The 17,975-nt window shown below is 29.4% G+C and overlaps 1 protein-coding gene across 3 annotated transcripts; it reads left to right on the top strand.

The window, feature by feature from the left end:
* Positions 1 to 1,769: 1,769 nt before the first annotated feature.
* LOC115711437 (uncharacterized) lies at positions 1,770 to 16,670 on the top strand. 3 transcript variants are annotated; one of them, XM_030639778.2, is made up of 9 exons: positions 1,770 to 1,891; positions 14,143 to 14,497; positions 14,802 to 14,835; positions 14,986 to 15,210; positions 15,349 to 15,438; positions 15,626 to 15,691; positions 15,790 to 15,881; positions 15,983 to 16,030; positions 16,138 to 16,670. In XM_030639778.2, exons 1-9 carry the CDS (start codon positions 1,885 to 1,887, stop codon positions 16,253 to 16,255), a joined length of 1,035 nt encoding a protein of 344 aa, XP_030495638.1. In that variant the 5' UTR covers positions 1,770 to 1,884; the 3' UTR covers positions 16,256 to 16,670. The 3 variants fall into 3 exon arrangements, with proteins under 3 accessions (XP_030495638.1, XP_060967981.1, XP_030495637.1); XM_061111998.1 differs by lacking the exon at positions 1,770 to 1,891 and adding an exon at positions 12,685 to 13,184 and having other exon boundaries at positions 14,056 to 14,497; XM_030639777.2 differs by lacking the exon at positions 1,770 to 1,891 and having other exon boundaries at positions 13,216 to 14,497.
* Positions 16,671 to 17,975: the final 1,305 nt, after the last annotated feature.

The raw sequence follows: 17,975 nt of genomic DNA, 5'->3' as shown, positions 1-17,975 counted from the left end.
AAAAATGATAAATAAATGGCTAAAATCTCCTTAATTGGCCAACCATAGGATGTGGGCCCCACTAGTTATAATTTTGCCATTTTATTCAACAATTTATAATTTCTTTCACTAATGCCATATTTTCATATTTCAATCCCTTAAATGTCAAAACTATTTATTTAATAATTAAAATTAATTATAAAATGAAATTGTCATTTAACTTATTTATTAATTAGACTTAATAAATTCTCTTAATTAACAAATAAACCTCAAAACTTCTTTTCTTAACAATTAAGTCCTTGCTTAGTAAAAATTCATAAATAAGACATAATCTAGTTTTAGAATTATAATTTAAAACCAATTAACTGAGTCTACTAGCATGTATTATATCAACTAGTGTGGGGACCATGAGCCTATATAATTAAGTTTCCAATAAGTAGATCTAGAATTTATCAAGTAAAACTTATTAATTCATCATTGCGCCACTATAGATTCGGAATTGCACTCTTAATTATATAGAACACTCTATATGTTCCAAGATATAGATACGCTATGAATTATCCATAATTTTAATCCCAATAATCAAAGATCATCTATAGATGATTATTGAGTAGAGACAAATTTATCGTTCCACCCCTCAATGTATTTTATCCTTAAAATACTTAGCTTTTTATAAATGATATTTCAGTAAACTAATATAATTACTGAAATAAGAGCTCTTTTCATTTATTACTACTAAGTCAAGCTCGAAGGAAATTATCATTTCACTTCTATGTCTAGTCCAAGATGTATGTTTTGGCCCGAACCAATTGGTAAGATTTAACGAAAAACTCCAAGAACATAAATAACACTCTTGAGATTGAACCTAACCATATCAGGATTAAGATCTTTTGATCTAAAATCAACTAAGTGATATTAACTTAGAAATATGCAACGGTAAGTTTATAATATTTTTACCAAGTTCAATATCGGTCAAGTCCAATGTATACTACATATATCTGATACTAGTATGCTTTGCCAATGCCCTGGAAAGGACATAACACTTATCCAAGATGTAAGTAAACTTTATCGTTGACTATCACATCAGTGTAAATCCAGGCACTGATGAATTATGGGACATATATAATATTTTGAAGCAGATAATTACAATTACCTTTCACTGTGTTGACATCACTATAATTGTGAATAACTTTATGTTCTGGATTTAATAGAATTTGCATATCGAACCATAAACATGAATAATACATGTAAACATAAATGACTTTTAATTTTCTATTGATAACATATAAGATTATATTGTAATGAATTTTATTTAGGGCATAAAATCCCAACAGATTTAACTACAAAATCAATAAAAATCATCTTGCTATATTTATTATTATTATTTTAGGGATATGATTTTGTTCCATTATTGTACTTTCACGGATTGTAATCCGTGATGTACGACAGCCGTTAGATGATAGAGTTATTTGATCCGACGGCTGAGATTAATCTAGGGGTAATTAGGGTTAAAAAGTAGAAACGTACCCTGACACTCATTTAATGTACCCTAAGACTCATCTAATGTACCACGGAATACATTCCGTGAAAGTACATCACGGAACAAAATCATATCCCTATTATTTTATTCTATAAAAACAATTCCTTCAATTTCAATTAATTTCATTTTAAAGAGCCTTGTTTTTTTCAACGAAATTATGTGTTAACACTAACCTAGCTAGTAACTTATAGCTACCTCATTTTTTTCTCAACCTTAACCTAATATATATACTCCTAATTATTATTCCCTTTCTCAACCTTCAAATCTTACTTCAACCTCTCTTCAACACTTTTCGTTTTTGCATCACCAAATAAAATTTTGTCTCTTTGATCAACTTGAAGCCACTACTCAACTCAAAATCAAATATGAGAGGTATGTGATACCCATACATACACACGCACCTCACATCATCACATGCATATATAAGTATATATCTTTATATATTAAAAGTGCATATCTAACGACATTTCTTAGTTTAACATTCTTGGTTTAACAGAATATACTTAAAAATAAAAGAATATTCTGTTAAATTTAACGATTAGGTTTGATCTCCCGTTAAAAAATAAACCCAATAATTAAACCCAAAAAATTAAACAATCTTTTAAATATTAATAATCTCTTTTTAAATTAAAAAAATCATCTTAGCCACATATCTCTCTAACAAACCTATCTTGGGAGAATATTAATAATTTATTTATTTATTTTTTAAAAAAGAAAAATATAGATAAAATATTTAGAAAAGATAATATAAAAGAAGATTGATTGGGTTGGCTTAGAGATTTTTGGGCTTGGGCTTAAAAAAATAATAATAAAAAAAAGAAATTTTTACATGAAAAATCCATTTTGCACAATTTATTACCTATATACCTCTACACGCCTATGTCTACATTTTTACTTACAAAGTTGGTTTTATTACACAAATACCACTTAGTCATCATTCCATCCATCATCAATCAAATCCTACTCTCTTCCCTCTCTTTTTTCATTTTCTATCAATCAATCCATCATTTCACTCTCTTTTTTTCTTCTTTTCTTTTTATTTTTAATTTTATTTCAGTTTTTAATTTTTTATTTTTAATTTTATTTCAGTTTTTAATTTTTTATTTTTAATTTTATTTTCAGTTTTTAATTTTTAATTTTTTTTCCATAACAATTATTCTTTTCTTTTTATTTTTAATTTTTAATTGTAAAGCTAGTTTCTTATATATTGTTGCTTAGGTCTAGGATTGACTTCTATCAATCAACCCATCATTTCACTCTCTTTTTTTCTCCTTTTCTTTTTATTTTTAATTTTATTTCAGTTTTTAATTTTTAATTTTTAATTTTATTCCAGTTTTTTAATTTTAAATTTTTTTACATAACAATTCTTCTTTTATTTTTATTTTTAATTTTTAATTGTAAAGCTAGTTTCTTATATATTCTTACGAAGCCAAGGAAAGTGTTCTGAGAAATGAAAAATATTTTCACTGGTTTTAGGCACAATCTTAGGAAATCATTGTGCTTCTTATGTATGTTTGCTCAACAAATAATGCAGAGATTTCATTGTCAACGTTTCTGGGAAAAAAGCTAATGTTGGTGCTGATGTTCGAACCGAGGTTTGTTTTCGGTTTCTTTTTGGTTTTCTCCCATATTTGAAATTTTACACCTTCTGTATGTATTTTTTTAATATGTTTTTTATCTAGTTGTTTCATGTCCATTTTTATATCATCAATGAGTAACAATGAGATTTATCATGGATGTTGATGTTCAAAGAGTTTTTCCTGTATTTTAGTTTGTATACAGTTGTTTTGTAGTTTTATTATAGTTTTGCTACTTGCATATGTTATTTCACTATAAAATTAATATGCAACTATTTGCACAAAACTTACTATGTATAACTACTATTTTTTAGTCCCCATCAAATTAAATTCTTGCATAATATATAAACTATCATAAAACGATAATGCAACTATAAGGCAACTATTTGCACTTGCATACAGTTGTTTTGTAGTTTTATTATAGTTTTGCTACTTGCATATGTTATTTCACTATAAAATTAATATGCAACTATTTGCACAAAACTTACTATGTATAACTACTATTTCTTAGTCCCCATCAAATTAAATTCTTGCATAATATATAAACTATCATAAAACGATAATGCAACTATAAGGCAACCAAAACAAAAAATAAATCAAAATGTAACTGTATATAACGTAGATGTATTATTCATGAGGTTTTTTTAAAAATTTTCACATCATACATTGTTTTGAATTTGGTGGGAGGTCCAGATCTGTTTGTTACAGATCTACATTTCATGAATCTGGATTTCGATATTAGGGGGAGTTGTTTTGATCGAATAAAACAGAAAACAAATGTGTAATTTCAGTTTCTTCACAGTTTTTCTGTTTTTTTTTTCGTCATTTTCAGTTTAGATCATTGCAGGTATTTTTTTCCAGTTGATTTTGCCAGAATTAATAGTTGTATTTTTCTCGTTTTGGTTTCATTTTGGTTGTTTTGCGGTTTTGAAACGAGCGCGTATTTTCATCTTCATGGTTCGCTCTGTACAGCTGAAGGCTTAGTGCATGTGGTATTTTTGTAAATATTTGTATGTGGACTATATAAATGTTTAATGGGCCGGCCCAAAGTATTTTTGTAATTTTTTTTCCTTTTTTGTATTTTTTTGTTTTTTTCCCTAAAAAAAAAGATAAAATGAGCTGTAATTAGTATTTACCTTATATGTTTGTGCTTATTTTTAGTTTTATTTTTAATTTTACCAACAAGAGGAGAAGGTTGAAAAATATTAGAATATGAAAAATATTATTGGTGCTTATTAGTAATTTGCAAAGAATGTGAAAGTCTATAAATATATAGTTGTGTAGCTATTATTAGATATGAAATGAGATAATAGAACTTTTTTCAATTAGAAGATTAATGTACATTTTACTATTAATAACATACATTATTATAACACAACTATATTTTACTTACTAAATATACTGACACATATTTTATTTTTATAAAACAAATCGTTCAAATAATTATACTATTTTAATTATTAATTCAAATAAAAAACTAAAATATTAAATAAAACTAACACTACGTGGCTTGGCACGTAACAATCACCTAGTATATATATATATGGGTATGATCGTAATGGGTATTACCCATGTATGGGTATTTTATTCTTGACCATTGGATCAAATATCTAATGGTTGATATTTATAATCATTAATTAAATATTAAAAAATTAATATTTTCTATTTTGTTATTATCTATATTCCTAAAATAGATAAAACTATTAATAGAAATAAAAAATTTATAAATGGAAATGTTATTTAAAAAATAAAACACACCAAAAAAACTAACAAACTATTTTTTTTTAATAAAAATCATTTTAAAGATTAAAAAGAAAAAAAATGTATATTTATCTTTTTATAAAATTTCTTCAAACTACTATTTTAAATTGCATTACTGAAAACAAAAAAATAATAATTTTAAGCTTTAAACTGTAATACATATAAAATGTATAAGATTTTTTCTAAACCTAAAACCTTTAATTTTACAATAATTAACAATTATTTATATATTTTTATTTTTTCTAAAATACTTGAGCTTACCAAATCTATAAGAACAAAACCAATGAAGAAAATTTTAACAAAAAAAAAAAAAAATGAAGAAAAAAGTGTCATAAACATTATTGAATAATAGTAATTGCCAACACAAGAATTTCATGCACAAAAAATTATATTTAACCTCTAGACAAGATTATCATCTTCCAATCCTAAAAATATAAATAATGAACAACACCTCATTAGTTATTCTATGAAAATGATGCATGGTAATATCAAAAAAATCATTGGATGATAATAATATTTCTTTAACAATGATAGCCAATGTAAGAACTAAGAAGTATTGTAGCGTTTTATTTTTAAGAGTATGAATAATATTAAGACAATTGGATTCCACAATCAAGCTCTTATTCTCCTAATAAAAAAAATACATTAATATACATGTAAATGATTTTTAGTTTTACAATAATAAATTATTAACAAACTCACAATTTCATAAAATAATAAAATAGTAATTTTAATTAATTTTTAAAAATAATTTATAATTTTTTTTTCAAATTATTAGTTGTAATTATTATTTCCAATTTCATAAATAATAAATATATTTTTTTAAAAAAAAAATAATTGTTAGAAACTTGCCATAAAAGGTTATTAGATTATTACCTTATTAATTTTTTTTTAGTTCCCATTAATGGGTATTACCCATTAAGAAGTGTTCCATATATATATATATTTATATCTATATATGTGTACAATATTTTATTAGTCTTATCAATATGCAATATATTAATTATGTGCTTTTGGGTGTTAAATTTATCTCAATCATAAATATGAAGCCACAAAATTCATCCGAATAGAAGGTGTACGTATATATATACTATGAACTTTAGAAAATAAAGTACTTATGATCACCTTAGAGAAGGTCATGCCCATGGTGCATAGTTCTCTTTAATTATTATTATACTATAACTAGTCATACTTAGTTAGAGACATCTCTTTACAGTTGAGATTCCTTCATATATTTTGGTGGGTTCACACTTTTGTTATTCTTCAACTACAAAATATATATTATATTAGTTAAAGTTAAAAGGGGAAAAAAAAAAAAAAAGAACACTACATTCTTTTTATTCTTATTGTAATTCTATTCATTTGGTTGGTTTCCACTAAATTATTGGATTTGTTCTTGAGTTCAAGTACCACCAAAATATGTATGTTCCTTCCATATATTTTACAACTATATATGCCAACAAAGAAATAGACTACACATAACTTGTCTTTTTTATCAAGTTAAAGCCAACAATATTCCTAGAATTTCTTAACTTGTTTCTTTCATATTAACCAAACATAAAATACTATTACATTGTTGTCTCATCAAAAAACCCCCTAAAAACCAGGTTTTAGAAGAGCTATAAGAAGATGAATTTGATTTCACATGTTCTATAGCTTAATGGAAAAGTTTGATTATTAGTTGCTTTCAAACTTGGTCCAAACTTTGTCCTCAATTTAAATTAATTAAGTAATTACTATTATTATGATTATTATTATTATTATTTTGAGTGGATTAATTGGTCCCCAAGTTTGTCACCGTCTCAAAATTGACCCCTACTTCTTATCTCTATTTAAATATATATTGGTTCAAGAATCAAGTCACTGAACCACACTTGGATTATGTATAATACAGGTACATTAGTTATTGAATATTCAGCTTTACAGTAATTCCAACAAATAAAAAATATATATATAAAAAAACGAAAAATTAAAATTGTGGGTCTTTTCTTTTTCTCTTTAGGCTTTAGTCTACGCGCATTCACTTCCTCTTTCTGGTCCAGAATTTGGCTAATGAGTAATGACTTTTTATTCTCCATCTTAATCTTTTTTGGTTTTTGGATTTTTGGAAGGATTTTAGAGAAGGAATAGAAAAGAAAAAAAAACAATTCAAAAATGAGGATGATGACGTGTGTATGTTCAACTTTTTTAACACATTGGTAGCCCATTTTATATAGATTAATGCAAACTTGACTAGGTGATATTACATTGTAATATTGTATAATAATTCACTTCACATTTTTCACTCCCTAAACTCAAAATGGATTCATTTTTTTTTATTTATTTGAAATGAAAAATGGATTCATTTAGTGGGATATTTTGTCAATCCATTTTGAAAATAAAGTAGCAACTTCATTCAATCAAAATATCATCCAACAATAAAGAAAATGGATTCATTTGTGGGATATTTGGAAAATGGATTCATTTAGTGGGATATTTTGTCAATCCTACACCTTTATGTAGACCAAAATCAATTTAAATATAAAAAAAATAACACCAATGGAAAAGAATGCTTCCTTAAAAAATAAAAAATATATATATTTATATGAAAGAATGAAATGGGGTAATTTTGTAAATTCACAGTGGGGGGTGTGCACGTCAAGTTAGTAGCGCTAGCTGTGCCTGTGCGTGTGAAAGTGAAAGTGAAAATGAGTTTTGGGCAGGCCCAGGTCAACAAGGTGGTCAGGCGTGGGGTCCACACTTCCAAGTCGGGCAGGGACACCCACCTCTTTGCTTTAACAGAATGAAACCTTTTTTATATTCAGAGAAACATAATAATAATAATAATAATAATAATAATAATAATAGAAATTAAATTTTATTTACACCTCAATAATTTTTAAACACACCCAATTTTAATAATTTTTATTTTATATAAGATTTAGGAAAATTCTACCATGTACCCCCTTAAAATACCTTAAAATAGATACATTGATGCACCCTTGTCTATTTTAGCACTCGAAATAATTTTTTAGTCAAATTTTTGACATCCTACAAAATTTTAAAAAATTTGAAAAAGTTTAACATGCCGAAAACTACATTCAAACAGTGTGTTGCACGCGTGACTATTTTATTTTATACGCGTGTAAAATAAACTGTTTGAATATTGTTTTTTTATACAGTAAATTATTCAGAATTTCTCAAAAGGTTATCTTAAATAGCTATAACGTACATGAATATGAAAAAAAAATAGATTAAAAAATTCTTCTGGATGCCGAAACAAGTCAAGAGTGTATCAGTACATCCCTTTTAAGGGGGTGCATTGTAGAATCACCCTAAAATTTATATTTTTAATTGTACTAACTTTTTTTAACTTTTTTTTTTAAATTCATATTCTTAAAAAATATGCCTATCAAATAAAAATAAGAATCTTTTTTATTTTTACACTTCTAAATATATATATATATATATTTTTTACATTTTTACAAAATTCTATATGGAAACTCCTATTGCAACTAGCGCTGTAACCTAAATCATAACAAAAAATCGTATAGAAACCCCTATTACAACTAGTGTTGCAACCACTTTAGAAACCAAACCGTAAATTTGAAAAAAAAAAAGTTAAAAAAAAAGTATATGGAGTAATTCCCCTAAAAATAAATTATATTTTAAATATTATGACAAAAAAATAAAATAAAAAATTATATGAATTTTTCTTAGAAAAAAATAAAAATATATATATACATGAGTTAGAAAAAATTATGAAATTGAAATCAAAATAAGGATTGAAATTAACATAAAATAATGTGAGAAAAAAAAATTTTAAAAAAATTAAGAGTAATTTTTAAAAATTATTTAAATTTATATTTTTTTAATAATGAGGTGTATTTATCATTTTATGTGGTGCAAAAATAACTCCCCTAATTGAATAGCCAATAATAATAGATTTGGGTAAAGGTATTAAGGAGAGTAAATACTATTTTGGACCTTGTATTTTGTAAAAATTACTAATTAGGCACTTTGTTTTGTTAAATGATAAAATAGACCATATATTTTTTAAAATGATAAAAGTAGGACTCTCAGCTCAATTTTTTAAAAATTTTATTTTTTAATATAACTAACTTTAAAACAATTTTTAACACGAACAGATACAGAAAATATAACCAGTTTTGTCAGAACATCTCTATATCAGATTATTATTAAGTTTTATTTTAACAAAAAATCATTTTAGAGTCTACTTGTAGAATTTTAAAAAATACATGATCTATTTTGTTATTTAATAAAAACAGATAGTCTAATTAATAACTATTGCAAAATACATAATCCAAACAATTATTTACCCTATTGAATATTAATCTTGTATAATTTAAAAAAAAAAAATTTTAAAAAAACATTACTAAGTATTGGGCACAATAACATTGCTCTAATAATAATTACTCATTTGCGTATTAACAACCTTTGACCAGTGAGGGTCCCCTAGATGAGATCTTCTTCTTCTCATGCATAAAATGGCAAAAATTGAAATCAGTTATGGATCCCACACACTCCAATTATTATTAATAATACAATAACTGTTTTAGACTTAGGACCCCACAACTACCGTTTCTTCTTCCTTTGATTAATGAATCATTCTTCTTTTTTTTTTTTTTTTTTTTTTTTTGAGTACGAATCATTATTCATTAATGTTGTGTACATAAGTCTACAAATTATTGGACATAATTAAATAATAATGTTTGAAAATTACTAATGATTTTATTGTGTCAACATACTAAGATACAATACAAGTCTCACCTCTCCTTGTCACAAATACTAGTTTGGGTTTGGGCTAGCTACCATTAATTGCGGTGGATAATTGAATTTCATATTCTTCTACATTAATTTCTTCATGTTAGTCTCATTACAAAATAAGATTTTATGGATTGATTTTGCATACTCGAAAAAAAAAATCAGTTTTTCTGCTTAATTTTAGGAGTTCCACTTGAAAATGATTGGATGTATTACAAACTTATGAAGAAAAATTGTTGAAGTATTCGTGGATAAATTGATTAGGGAATTTTGATTTTATATACTTAAAAAATAAAAAAAATTTATTATTAAATCAAAAACTTAAATCTTAAAAAAACTATACTTTTTTTTTTCAAAACCCCAAAAATACCCCCTCACAATTCTCTCTCTGAATCATCTCTCTCTCTGTAGCTCACATCCCAGCCGCCACCCTCACCCTCACCACCACCTCCGACCTCCATTCTCCGACCTCCGACCCTCACCGCCACCTCCGACCACCCGCACCAACACCCCGACCCAGCCCCACTCTCTCGGACCGCCCAAAAGTCGCACCCCGAAAGCCCACTCTCTCTTCTTCTCTCTGAAATCGCAGAAAAAAAAAATGCTCCCGTCCGATGGTCGGACCATGGGTCCGACCATCGGACGGGAGCAATTTTTTTTTTTCTGCGATTTCAGAGAGAAAAATTGCTCCTAGGTCCGATGGTCGGACCATGGGTCCGATTGGTCGGGAGAAAATTTGCTCCCCATCGGACCCATAGTCCGACCATCGGACGGGAGCAATTTTTTTTTTCTGCGATTTCAGAGAGAGGAAGAGAGAGTGGGCTTTCGGGGTGCGACTTTTGGGCGGTCCGAGAGAGTGGGACTGGGTCGGGGTGTTGGTGCGGGTGGTCGGAGGTGGCGGTGAGGGTCGGAGGTCGGAGAATGGAGGTCGGAGGTGGTGGTGAGGGTGGCGGCTGGGATGTGAGATAGAGAGAGAGATGATGCAGAGAGAGAGAAGGGGGTATTTTTGGGGTTTTGTAAAAAAATGTATAGTTTTTTTAGGGTTTAAGTTTTAGGTTTAATAATAATTTTTTTTTATTTTTTAAGTATATAAAATCAAATTTCCCATTGATTATAGGAGGAGTAGACTATTCCTCTTATATATTCTATTATCTTTCCACATATTAGCAATGTTAGACTCTTTAACATCCCCTCAAGATAGTAGCTATTTTATATGATTATCATCTTAGACAACTCGATCATAAGCGGTTCTTTTTTTGGTGCACTATCCCTGATCACAAGTGGCTCTTTTGCTCTACTTTTTTAGATCGGTATTTTTGGATTTTTGGTGGCTCTCTTTTTTTTCGCTCACTATCTCCGAATCACAAGTTTTATTTTTTTTTTTTACTTTTTGACTCTTGGATCAATTTTTTTTTAGATTTTTGGTGGCTCTTTTTTTTTTTTTTTTTTTTATCTTTTTGCTTTGATACCATGTTAGAATTTGGGATAAGGTGAATGGAGTTTCATCTTAAAATTAATTGGCTATGGGAATAGTAGTTCATTCCTCTTATATATTCAATTATCTTTTCACATATTAACAATGTGAGACTCTCTAATATATTACATTAGAATTTGCTCTAAAAAAGTGTATATTTCCAAAACAAGATGTGTTGTGTTGATTGATGCATTTTAACTTCTCAATTAGGTCCCACAATAAGACATGACCCATTAACCACATAGGCTATGAATTTCTCTAGGGAAATTTGAAATTATATGCATATTAGGGATTAAAATTGGTATCCTAATCTAAAACTATACATAATTTGTAAAATGGGATAACTTTTACTTAAACCCAATTTTACCCCCCTCATTTCTAAACTGACTCTCTCTCTCTCTCTCTCTCTCTCTCTCTCTCTCTCTCTCTCTCTCTCTCTCTCTCTCTCTCTCTCTCTCTCTCTCTCTCTCTCTCTCTCTCTAGCGTTTGAAATTGCACCACCACGATTCCCCACTCGAACGAAGAACCCACCGAACCCACCACCCCACGGAGGGAACTCATCCACTGAGCACGCGACAAGCCTTTCCCCTTTCGGTTTTTTAATTTTTTTTTTCTTATTGATTATGGTGAAAATGTTGTTAGTTGATAGATTTAGGTTGGATATGTGCATTCTTGATTAGATCTAGGGTTAGATGGAGTAGATCTAGGGTCTGTGATCTTTTTGGGCAAGAAAATTCGATTTTCTAGTTTGATATGAGCTTGAAGATGAAGGCCCGATGCATGGCCCGATGTAGGGCCCGATGGTCTGATGTCTTTTTGGATTTTTTAATTTTTTTTTTCTATTTATAGGACTGGCCCGATGTAGGGCCCGATGGTCCGATGCATGGCCCGATGTAGGGCCGATGGTCTGATGCCATTTTGGATTTTTAAATTTTTTTTTTCTATTTATAGGACTGGCCCGATGGGCCCGATGTAGGGCCCGATGGTTGGCCCGATGGTCAGATGCCCATTTTGGATTTTTAATTTTTTTTTTCTATTTATAGGACTGGTCCGATGGGCCCGATGTAGGGCCCGATGGTTGGCCCGATGGTCAGATGCCCATTTTGGATTTTTAAATTTTTTTTCTATTTATAGGACTGGTCTGATGGGCCCGATGTAGGGCCCGATGGTCAGATGCCCACTTTATTTTTTTTAATTTTTTTTCATTTTATAGGACTGGCCCGATGGGGCCGATGGTCAGATGACTGGCCCGATGGGCCCGATGTAGGGCCCGATGCCCACTTTAATTTTAATTTTTTTTTTTGTTTATAACAAAGAGAGAAGAAGAGAGTGGGGAGGCGGTAATGTAAATGGGGGTATTTTAGGGATATTCTAAAATGTGTCATATCCCACAAATATTAAATGTTATGTGTTTTAAAAAAAAAATATTAAGTATATGTAAGTATAAAAAATCAAATTTCCCTTTCTCTATGTCTGTCTGCGTATATAATGTATATATACTATAATAATATATACGTGGCAGGCAGAGTAGTAATTTGAATAAAAAAAAAAAAAAAAAAAAACCTTTATTCTTTAATTGGCACAACAGAAGCAATTCACGGCACCCAAAAACTATTCTTGCACTCCAACAGCATCTTCTTCTCCAAGCATTACCAACATAAAATCCAAATTACAATTGTTCCATGGGGACCCCTTTCCTTTTTTCCTTTTCTTTCCTCTATTTTTGTGATTTTATAATATCAAAAAGACTTTAAATTTAAAATAATAAAATAAATAAAAGGATTGCTATCCAAGGAAAAAGGTGACAAAGGCATGCATGTATAGTACCATTTTTTTATGTGCATGAAAAAAATTAGAGACTCTGACTGGTGTGTGTGTGTAGTGACTGGTGAAGTGAGAGAAAACCAACAATCTGGTCTGAGAGAAGGGACATAGACATAGTAACATATATGTGTATATATATAACACCACCTCTCATCAACATTGCCCCATTTTAACCTTTATCTCTCTTAATGGTTTTTCTCTCTTCAAAGAGAAAATAATAAAGAAGCAAGGCATCTCTTTTTCTCATAAGCTACCACTTCTTCTGGTATAGACCCTTTTCTTTGCTTGGACTTGGGGTTAATCTGCTTCTTTTTTATTAGTTTTCAAACATTTATTGAGACATAATAAAAATGTTTATTTATTTTAGTGTACATATATAATTTTTTTTTTTTTTGTTCTGTCTGTGTGTGAAAATAGACCCTCTAAAGTTTGGAATCCATGCTTGGCTTCTTCAATGGAATGAAATAAGTCATGTTGGGTTTTGTTGTTTTCAGCTTTTCATTCAGATCCATATCTTTTCTGAAACTCTTTTATATCAACTTTGAAAGATATGAAAAACCCCATTACTCATTAGACCTTCTTTTTCAACCTCCTCTTAAATAATGTTGGCTTGTTTTTACATCATAAGTAGATTTGGTGGCACTCTGTTCAGATTGTATTAACTGGGTTTTGAAAAATTTATGAATATCAGATTATAGTTTTGGTTGTTGGTTTAAGCATTTAGAGCTTTACTTTTGCAAACAAGTTAATCTTTACAACTTTATTCTTATAATTTCTGCTCTGTTGGGTCATTTTCATGTTCATGGACTTTTAAAGCTGTACTATTTTTTTTATTTATTTTCAAAATCTATTCTGCCTTAATTTTCCCTTCTTTTTTGGTTAATCAGATTTTTTTAAAAGGATTTTAATTTTCATATTGAAAAGGCTTCATTATAATTATTTCATGTTTCTGGGTTTTCTAATTGTCATTTATTTCTTATACTGATAATATAAACTAATCATCTTTTCTCAGGGAAAAAAGAAACTCAAAACATTTGTGCATTGTTTTCTATTCTTTCATTCTTTAAGTTTACATTTCTTCATTTTTTATTCTCCTTTGAAACTTCTGAGCAAAGTGCCAATCAAATTTATCACAGATTGTAGAACTGAAAGAACAACAATTAAAAAGAGTTAAAAAGAAAGACAAAAGAAAAACAGAGTTAACAACATGAGTTTTCTAACAGGATCCTCAGGAAGTTCCTGGCAGCCAATCATGACTGGAGATACCACAGTTTCAAGTTACTGGCTGAACTGGAGAGTTTTGCTTTGTGCAATATGGGTCTTATTCTCAATGACTCTGGCATTTCTTATAATATTCAAGTTTGAAGGTTCAAAGAAACCAAGACAAGACATTGGAGAAAACCAACATGAAAGAGATTCAGGGATTTTATATGAGGATGAAACATGGAAGCCTTGCTTGAAAAATATCCACCCTGCTTGGCTGCTGGTTTTCAGATTGGTTGCTTTCTTTGTTCTTTTGGTACTTCTCATTGTCACTGCTTCTGTGGATGGAGGTGCCATATTTTACTACTATACTCAGTAAGCAACAACCCCATTAAAATTGTATGCATGTTAATATAACGTTGTCTCTGATTTCTTTCATTACTGTTCATCTCTTCAAAGTCTTAATATAACCTTTTCTGGGCCCTTTCGTTTCATCCTAGACTTTGCATATTGAACATTATTCACACCATTAAGGTTTTAGAGCAATAAAGATGAAGGGGCTTCACAAATAGATGATTAAAAAGGGAAATGTAGTTAAGAATTTGCTTCTGGTTATATGTGAATAATGCATTGTGAGAAATCATGGCACTAACAGGTGACATGTACGTGTTTTTGGCAGGTGGACTTTTACATTGGTTACATTTTACTTTGGGGTAAGTTATATAGTTTGATGGAGCTTCAATGAGCTCTCTCTCTCTCTCTCTCTCTCTCTCTCTCTCTCTCTCTCTCTCTCTCTCTCTTTTCTTATGAGTCTAATTTTCTTTATTTGTTTGTGATTTTCTGCTCCTGAATTTCACATTTAGCTCGGATCATTGCTTTCCATGTATGGATGTTATCAAAATCATAAAAAAGCTAGTGGTGATAAGGTGGATAATGTTGAAGTTGATGCAGAGCAAGGCACTTACATGACTCCAGCACTTGTTATAGCAAATTCATTCAATAGAGGAAAGAACTTAAGGCCCCATGAAGATCATAACTCTCGCAAGCTTGCAGGATTTTGGAGTTATGTATTCCAAATAATTTTTCAGGTACATTGTTTAAATCATCAACTTTTTATAAAAAAAAAAACTTAACAGACTTCAATATTATGTTTTTGGTTCTTTGCCTTAATGGCTATATTGTCTTGTTTCTTCCATTTTTCATAACAATGTTTTACTGTTACAAAGATGAATGCAGGTGCTGTTATCCTCACAGATATTGTCTTTTGGTTCATTATTGTTCCATTTCTTACCATCAAAGATTACAACTTAAACTTTGTAAGTCTCCTTACATTCTAATGTTGACTTTGAACAAATGTACTTATTTATCCATTAAAAGCAAAGCAGCTTCTTTTACTAAAAAACTTTAGTCTGTAATATCAACCATGTAAATACCTGGCTGGTCTTTTTCTCTATTTAAGAAATATTTGTGTGTTGCTAACCATGATTTCACCTTTTATTGCAGCTGATAATAAATATGCACACAATCAATGCTGTCTTCCTACTTGGTGAGACTGCTCTAAATTGCCTGGTAAGCTGATGATTCAACTACTTAGGTCAGAATAGGGCTTTTGCTATTCTTCTCATGGAAGACATAAAAATCTTAATTTTTGTTCTTGTTCTTTTCAGAGGTTTCCTTGGTTCAGAATTGGGTACTTCTTCCTTTGGACGATCTTTTACGTAATTTTCCAGTGGATTGTTCATGCTTGTGTAAAACTTTGGTAAAAAGCACAATCCTTGAGTATTTAAGCACAATCAAATTCTTGTACACTACTTTCATAGATGATAACAATAATGTTTGCTTTTGTTGTCTGAAAATCAGGTGGCCATATCCATTCCTTGATTTGTCATCACCATATGCTCCACTATGGTGAGTAGTCTCTCATAACACATTTCATTGCATTTCCACCAAAACAAAAAATAATAAAAAGAATATATTGTTGGTTTTCTTTTCCCTAAAATCTGTGGATTTTGTAGGTACTTATCAGTGGCATTAATGCATATCCCATGCTACGGTGTTTTTGCTCTAATAATGAAGCTCAAGCACCATGTATACTCAACAAAATATCCTGATTCTTATCAATGTGAGAAGTAATTTGTGGTAGAAGAAGTTCAGCAAAGGCAAGAAAAACAACAACAACAACAACATTCTTTATGGAAGAGAAATACAGAAGTCAAAGATTAGAGAGATCACATAGTTCCATGTATTGGACAAATTTATAGAATACATTGTTTGTTAAGGTAAGTTTTGGATGTCACACAAGATAAATTGTACAAGAGAAAGAAAGAAAAAAAAGAGTAGACATTTCTTTGTTTAATTTGTTCATAGAAGCACTCCTACAGAAATGGCATAGTTTGTAAGTACACAACAAAATCAAAGCACTAGAAATATAAATATTTTTTTTTCTCCTATCTGTCTTTGTAAAGAAGAATTTGCCAAACTCTGGCCACCAGCTTAATATGTATGATATATCTAGTATATTGCCATTTAAGAAAAGGTATTCTCATTCTGAAGATTATTGTTGTTTTATGAAATGGATATATTTGTATGGCTAATTAGGATTTTTGTCTCTTGAACTTTTACATGTACTAAATCATGCTCCCTGAACTTTTAAGGTCGTTAAAAATGCTCTCTAAACTATTGAGATTGTTGGATTTAAAGATTTTTTTCTAACTTTAGTAAAAAAGTCTAATATGGATGAAAGTTCAAGGGACGTGATTTAGTACATGTCAAAGTTCGAGGGGCATGATTTGGTAGATATCAAAGTTTGAAGAATATGGTTTAGTACATAAACAATCACTGAAATAATAAAATTGAATGAAATTAGACAAAAGTTCTTAAATCCAACAATCTCAATAGTCCACGAGGTATTTTTAACGACCTTAAAAGTTTAAGGGACATGATTTGGTACTTGTCAAAGTTAAATGGGTAAAAATCTTAGTTAGCCTATTCATATAATTTAATTGAAGCATAAAAATGGCATCATGTGCAGTGTCAACATTCACAAAAGATGCACCTTTTCATAAGGTTGAGCTATCAAGTGCTCCTTATTTAGACAATAAACTAAATTATTAAAGGCACTTAAGTTCTAACCTATTGACTTGATCTTTTTCGGAGCTAAGTTGGATCACACAAATTGTACCATTCCAAATGCCCACAAACAGAGTATATAATATAAATAATGGATGAGAGAAAATCATATTTAAAAAAAAATTAAACAAAAAAAAAAAAAAAAAGGAGAGAGGGGAGGGGGGGCACTAATAAAAAAAGCAAAAAATTATGTTTTACTTTAGTGTTTTTACAAGAGTAATCCCAATGGGAGCTACCATTATTCTCTTTCAATAAATCAACCTTCATTGCTATGCAAAAGGGACAGGTCAAGCAAAGAGTAACATGAAGAATAACGACAGCTTTTCACTTTTAAAAAAGTGCTGATTCGGATTACTTAATTGATTAATTAAAGGTGACCCCTATAAATATACTTAGGAAAAGGTTAAAAGGACAAGTTAATTCATTGTGTTTTAACATGGTGATTGACCAATCAACCGAAAAAGAAATATTCCTAGCTTTCAATAGCTTTGGCATTTTATTTTATTTTTTTCTAAAGGGGGAATAGGTTTGCCATTATAACCATAATAAAAACATGACAACTACTGTGGTTTATGCTTCATGTTAGAAAACATTACTGCCATTTACAACTGTAATGTTTTTTCTTGGTAATGTAGCATTATCTTTGTTGTAATTTAATTATTACTTCACGACAATCCTAAAATTAACAAAAGCATTAAAGGTAAGCAACAAAACCTATAATTTT

Source organism: Cannabis sativa, chromosome 3 (genome assembly GCF_029168945.1).
Source record: "Cannabis sativa cultivar Pink pepper isolate KNU-18-1 chromosome 3, ASM2916894v1, whole genome shotgun sequence".
NCBI classification, from domain to species: domain Eukaryota; kingdom Viridiplantae; phylum Streptophyta; class Magnoliopsida; order Rosales; family Cannabaceae; genus Cannabis; species Cannabis sativa.
This window is presented reverse-complemented; position numbering and strand designations above follow the sequence as displayed.

What these genes read in the sequence shown, in the direction of transcription:
- LOC115711437 (XM_061111998.1), top strand. Translation starts at nt 14,127, where the DNA reads ATGAGTTTTCTAACAGGATCCTCAGGAAGTTCCTGGCAGCCAATCATG. An exon ending in ATATTTTACTACTATACTCA is followed by an intron (nt 14,498 to 14,801) that starts GTAAGCAACAAC and finishes TGTTTTTGGCAG; the next exon opens with GTGGACTTTTACATTGGTTA. An exon ending in TCACCATATGCTCCACTATG is followed by an intron (nt 16,031 to 16,137) that starts GTGAGTAGTCTC and finishes TGGATTTTGTAG; the next exon opens with GTACTTATCAGTGGCATTAA.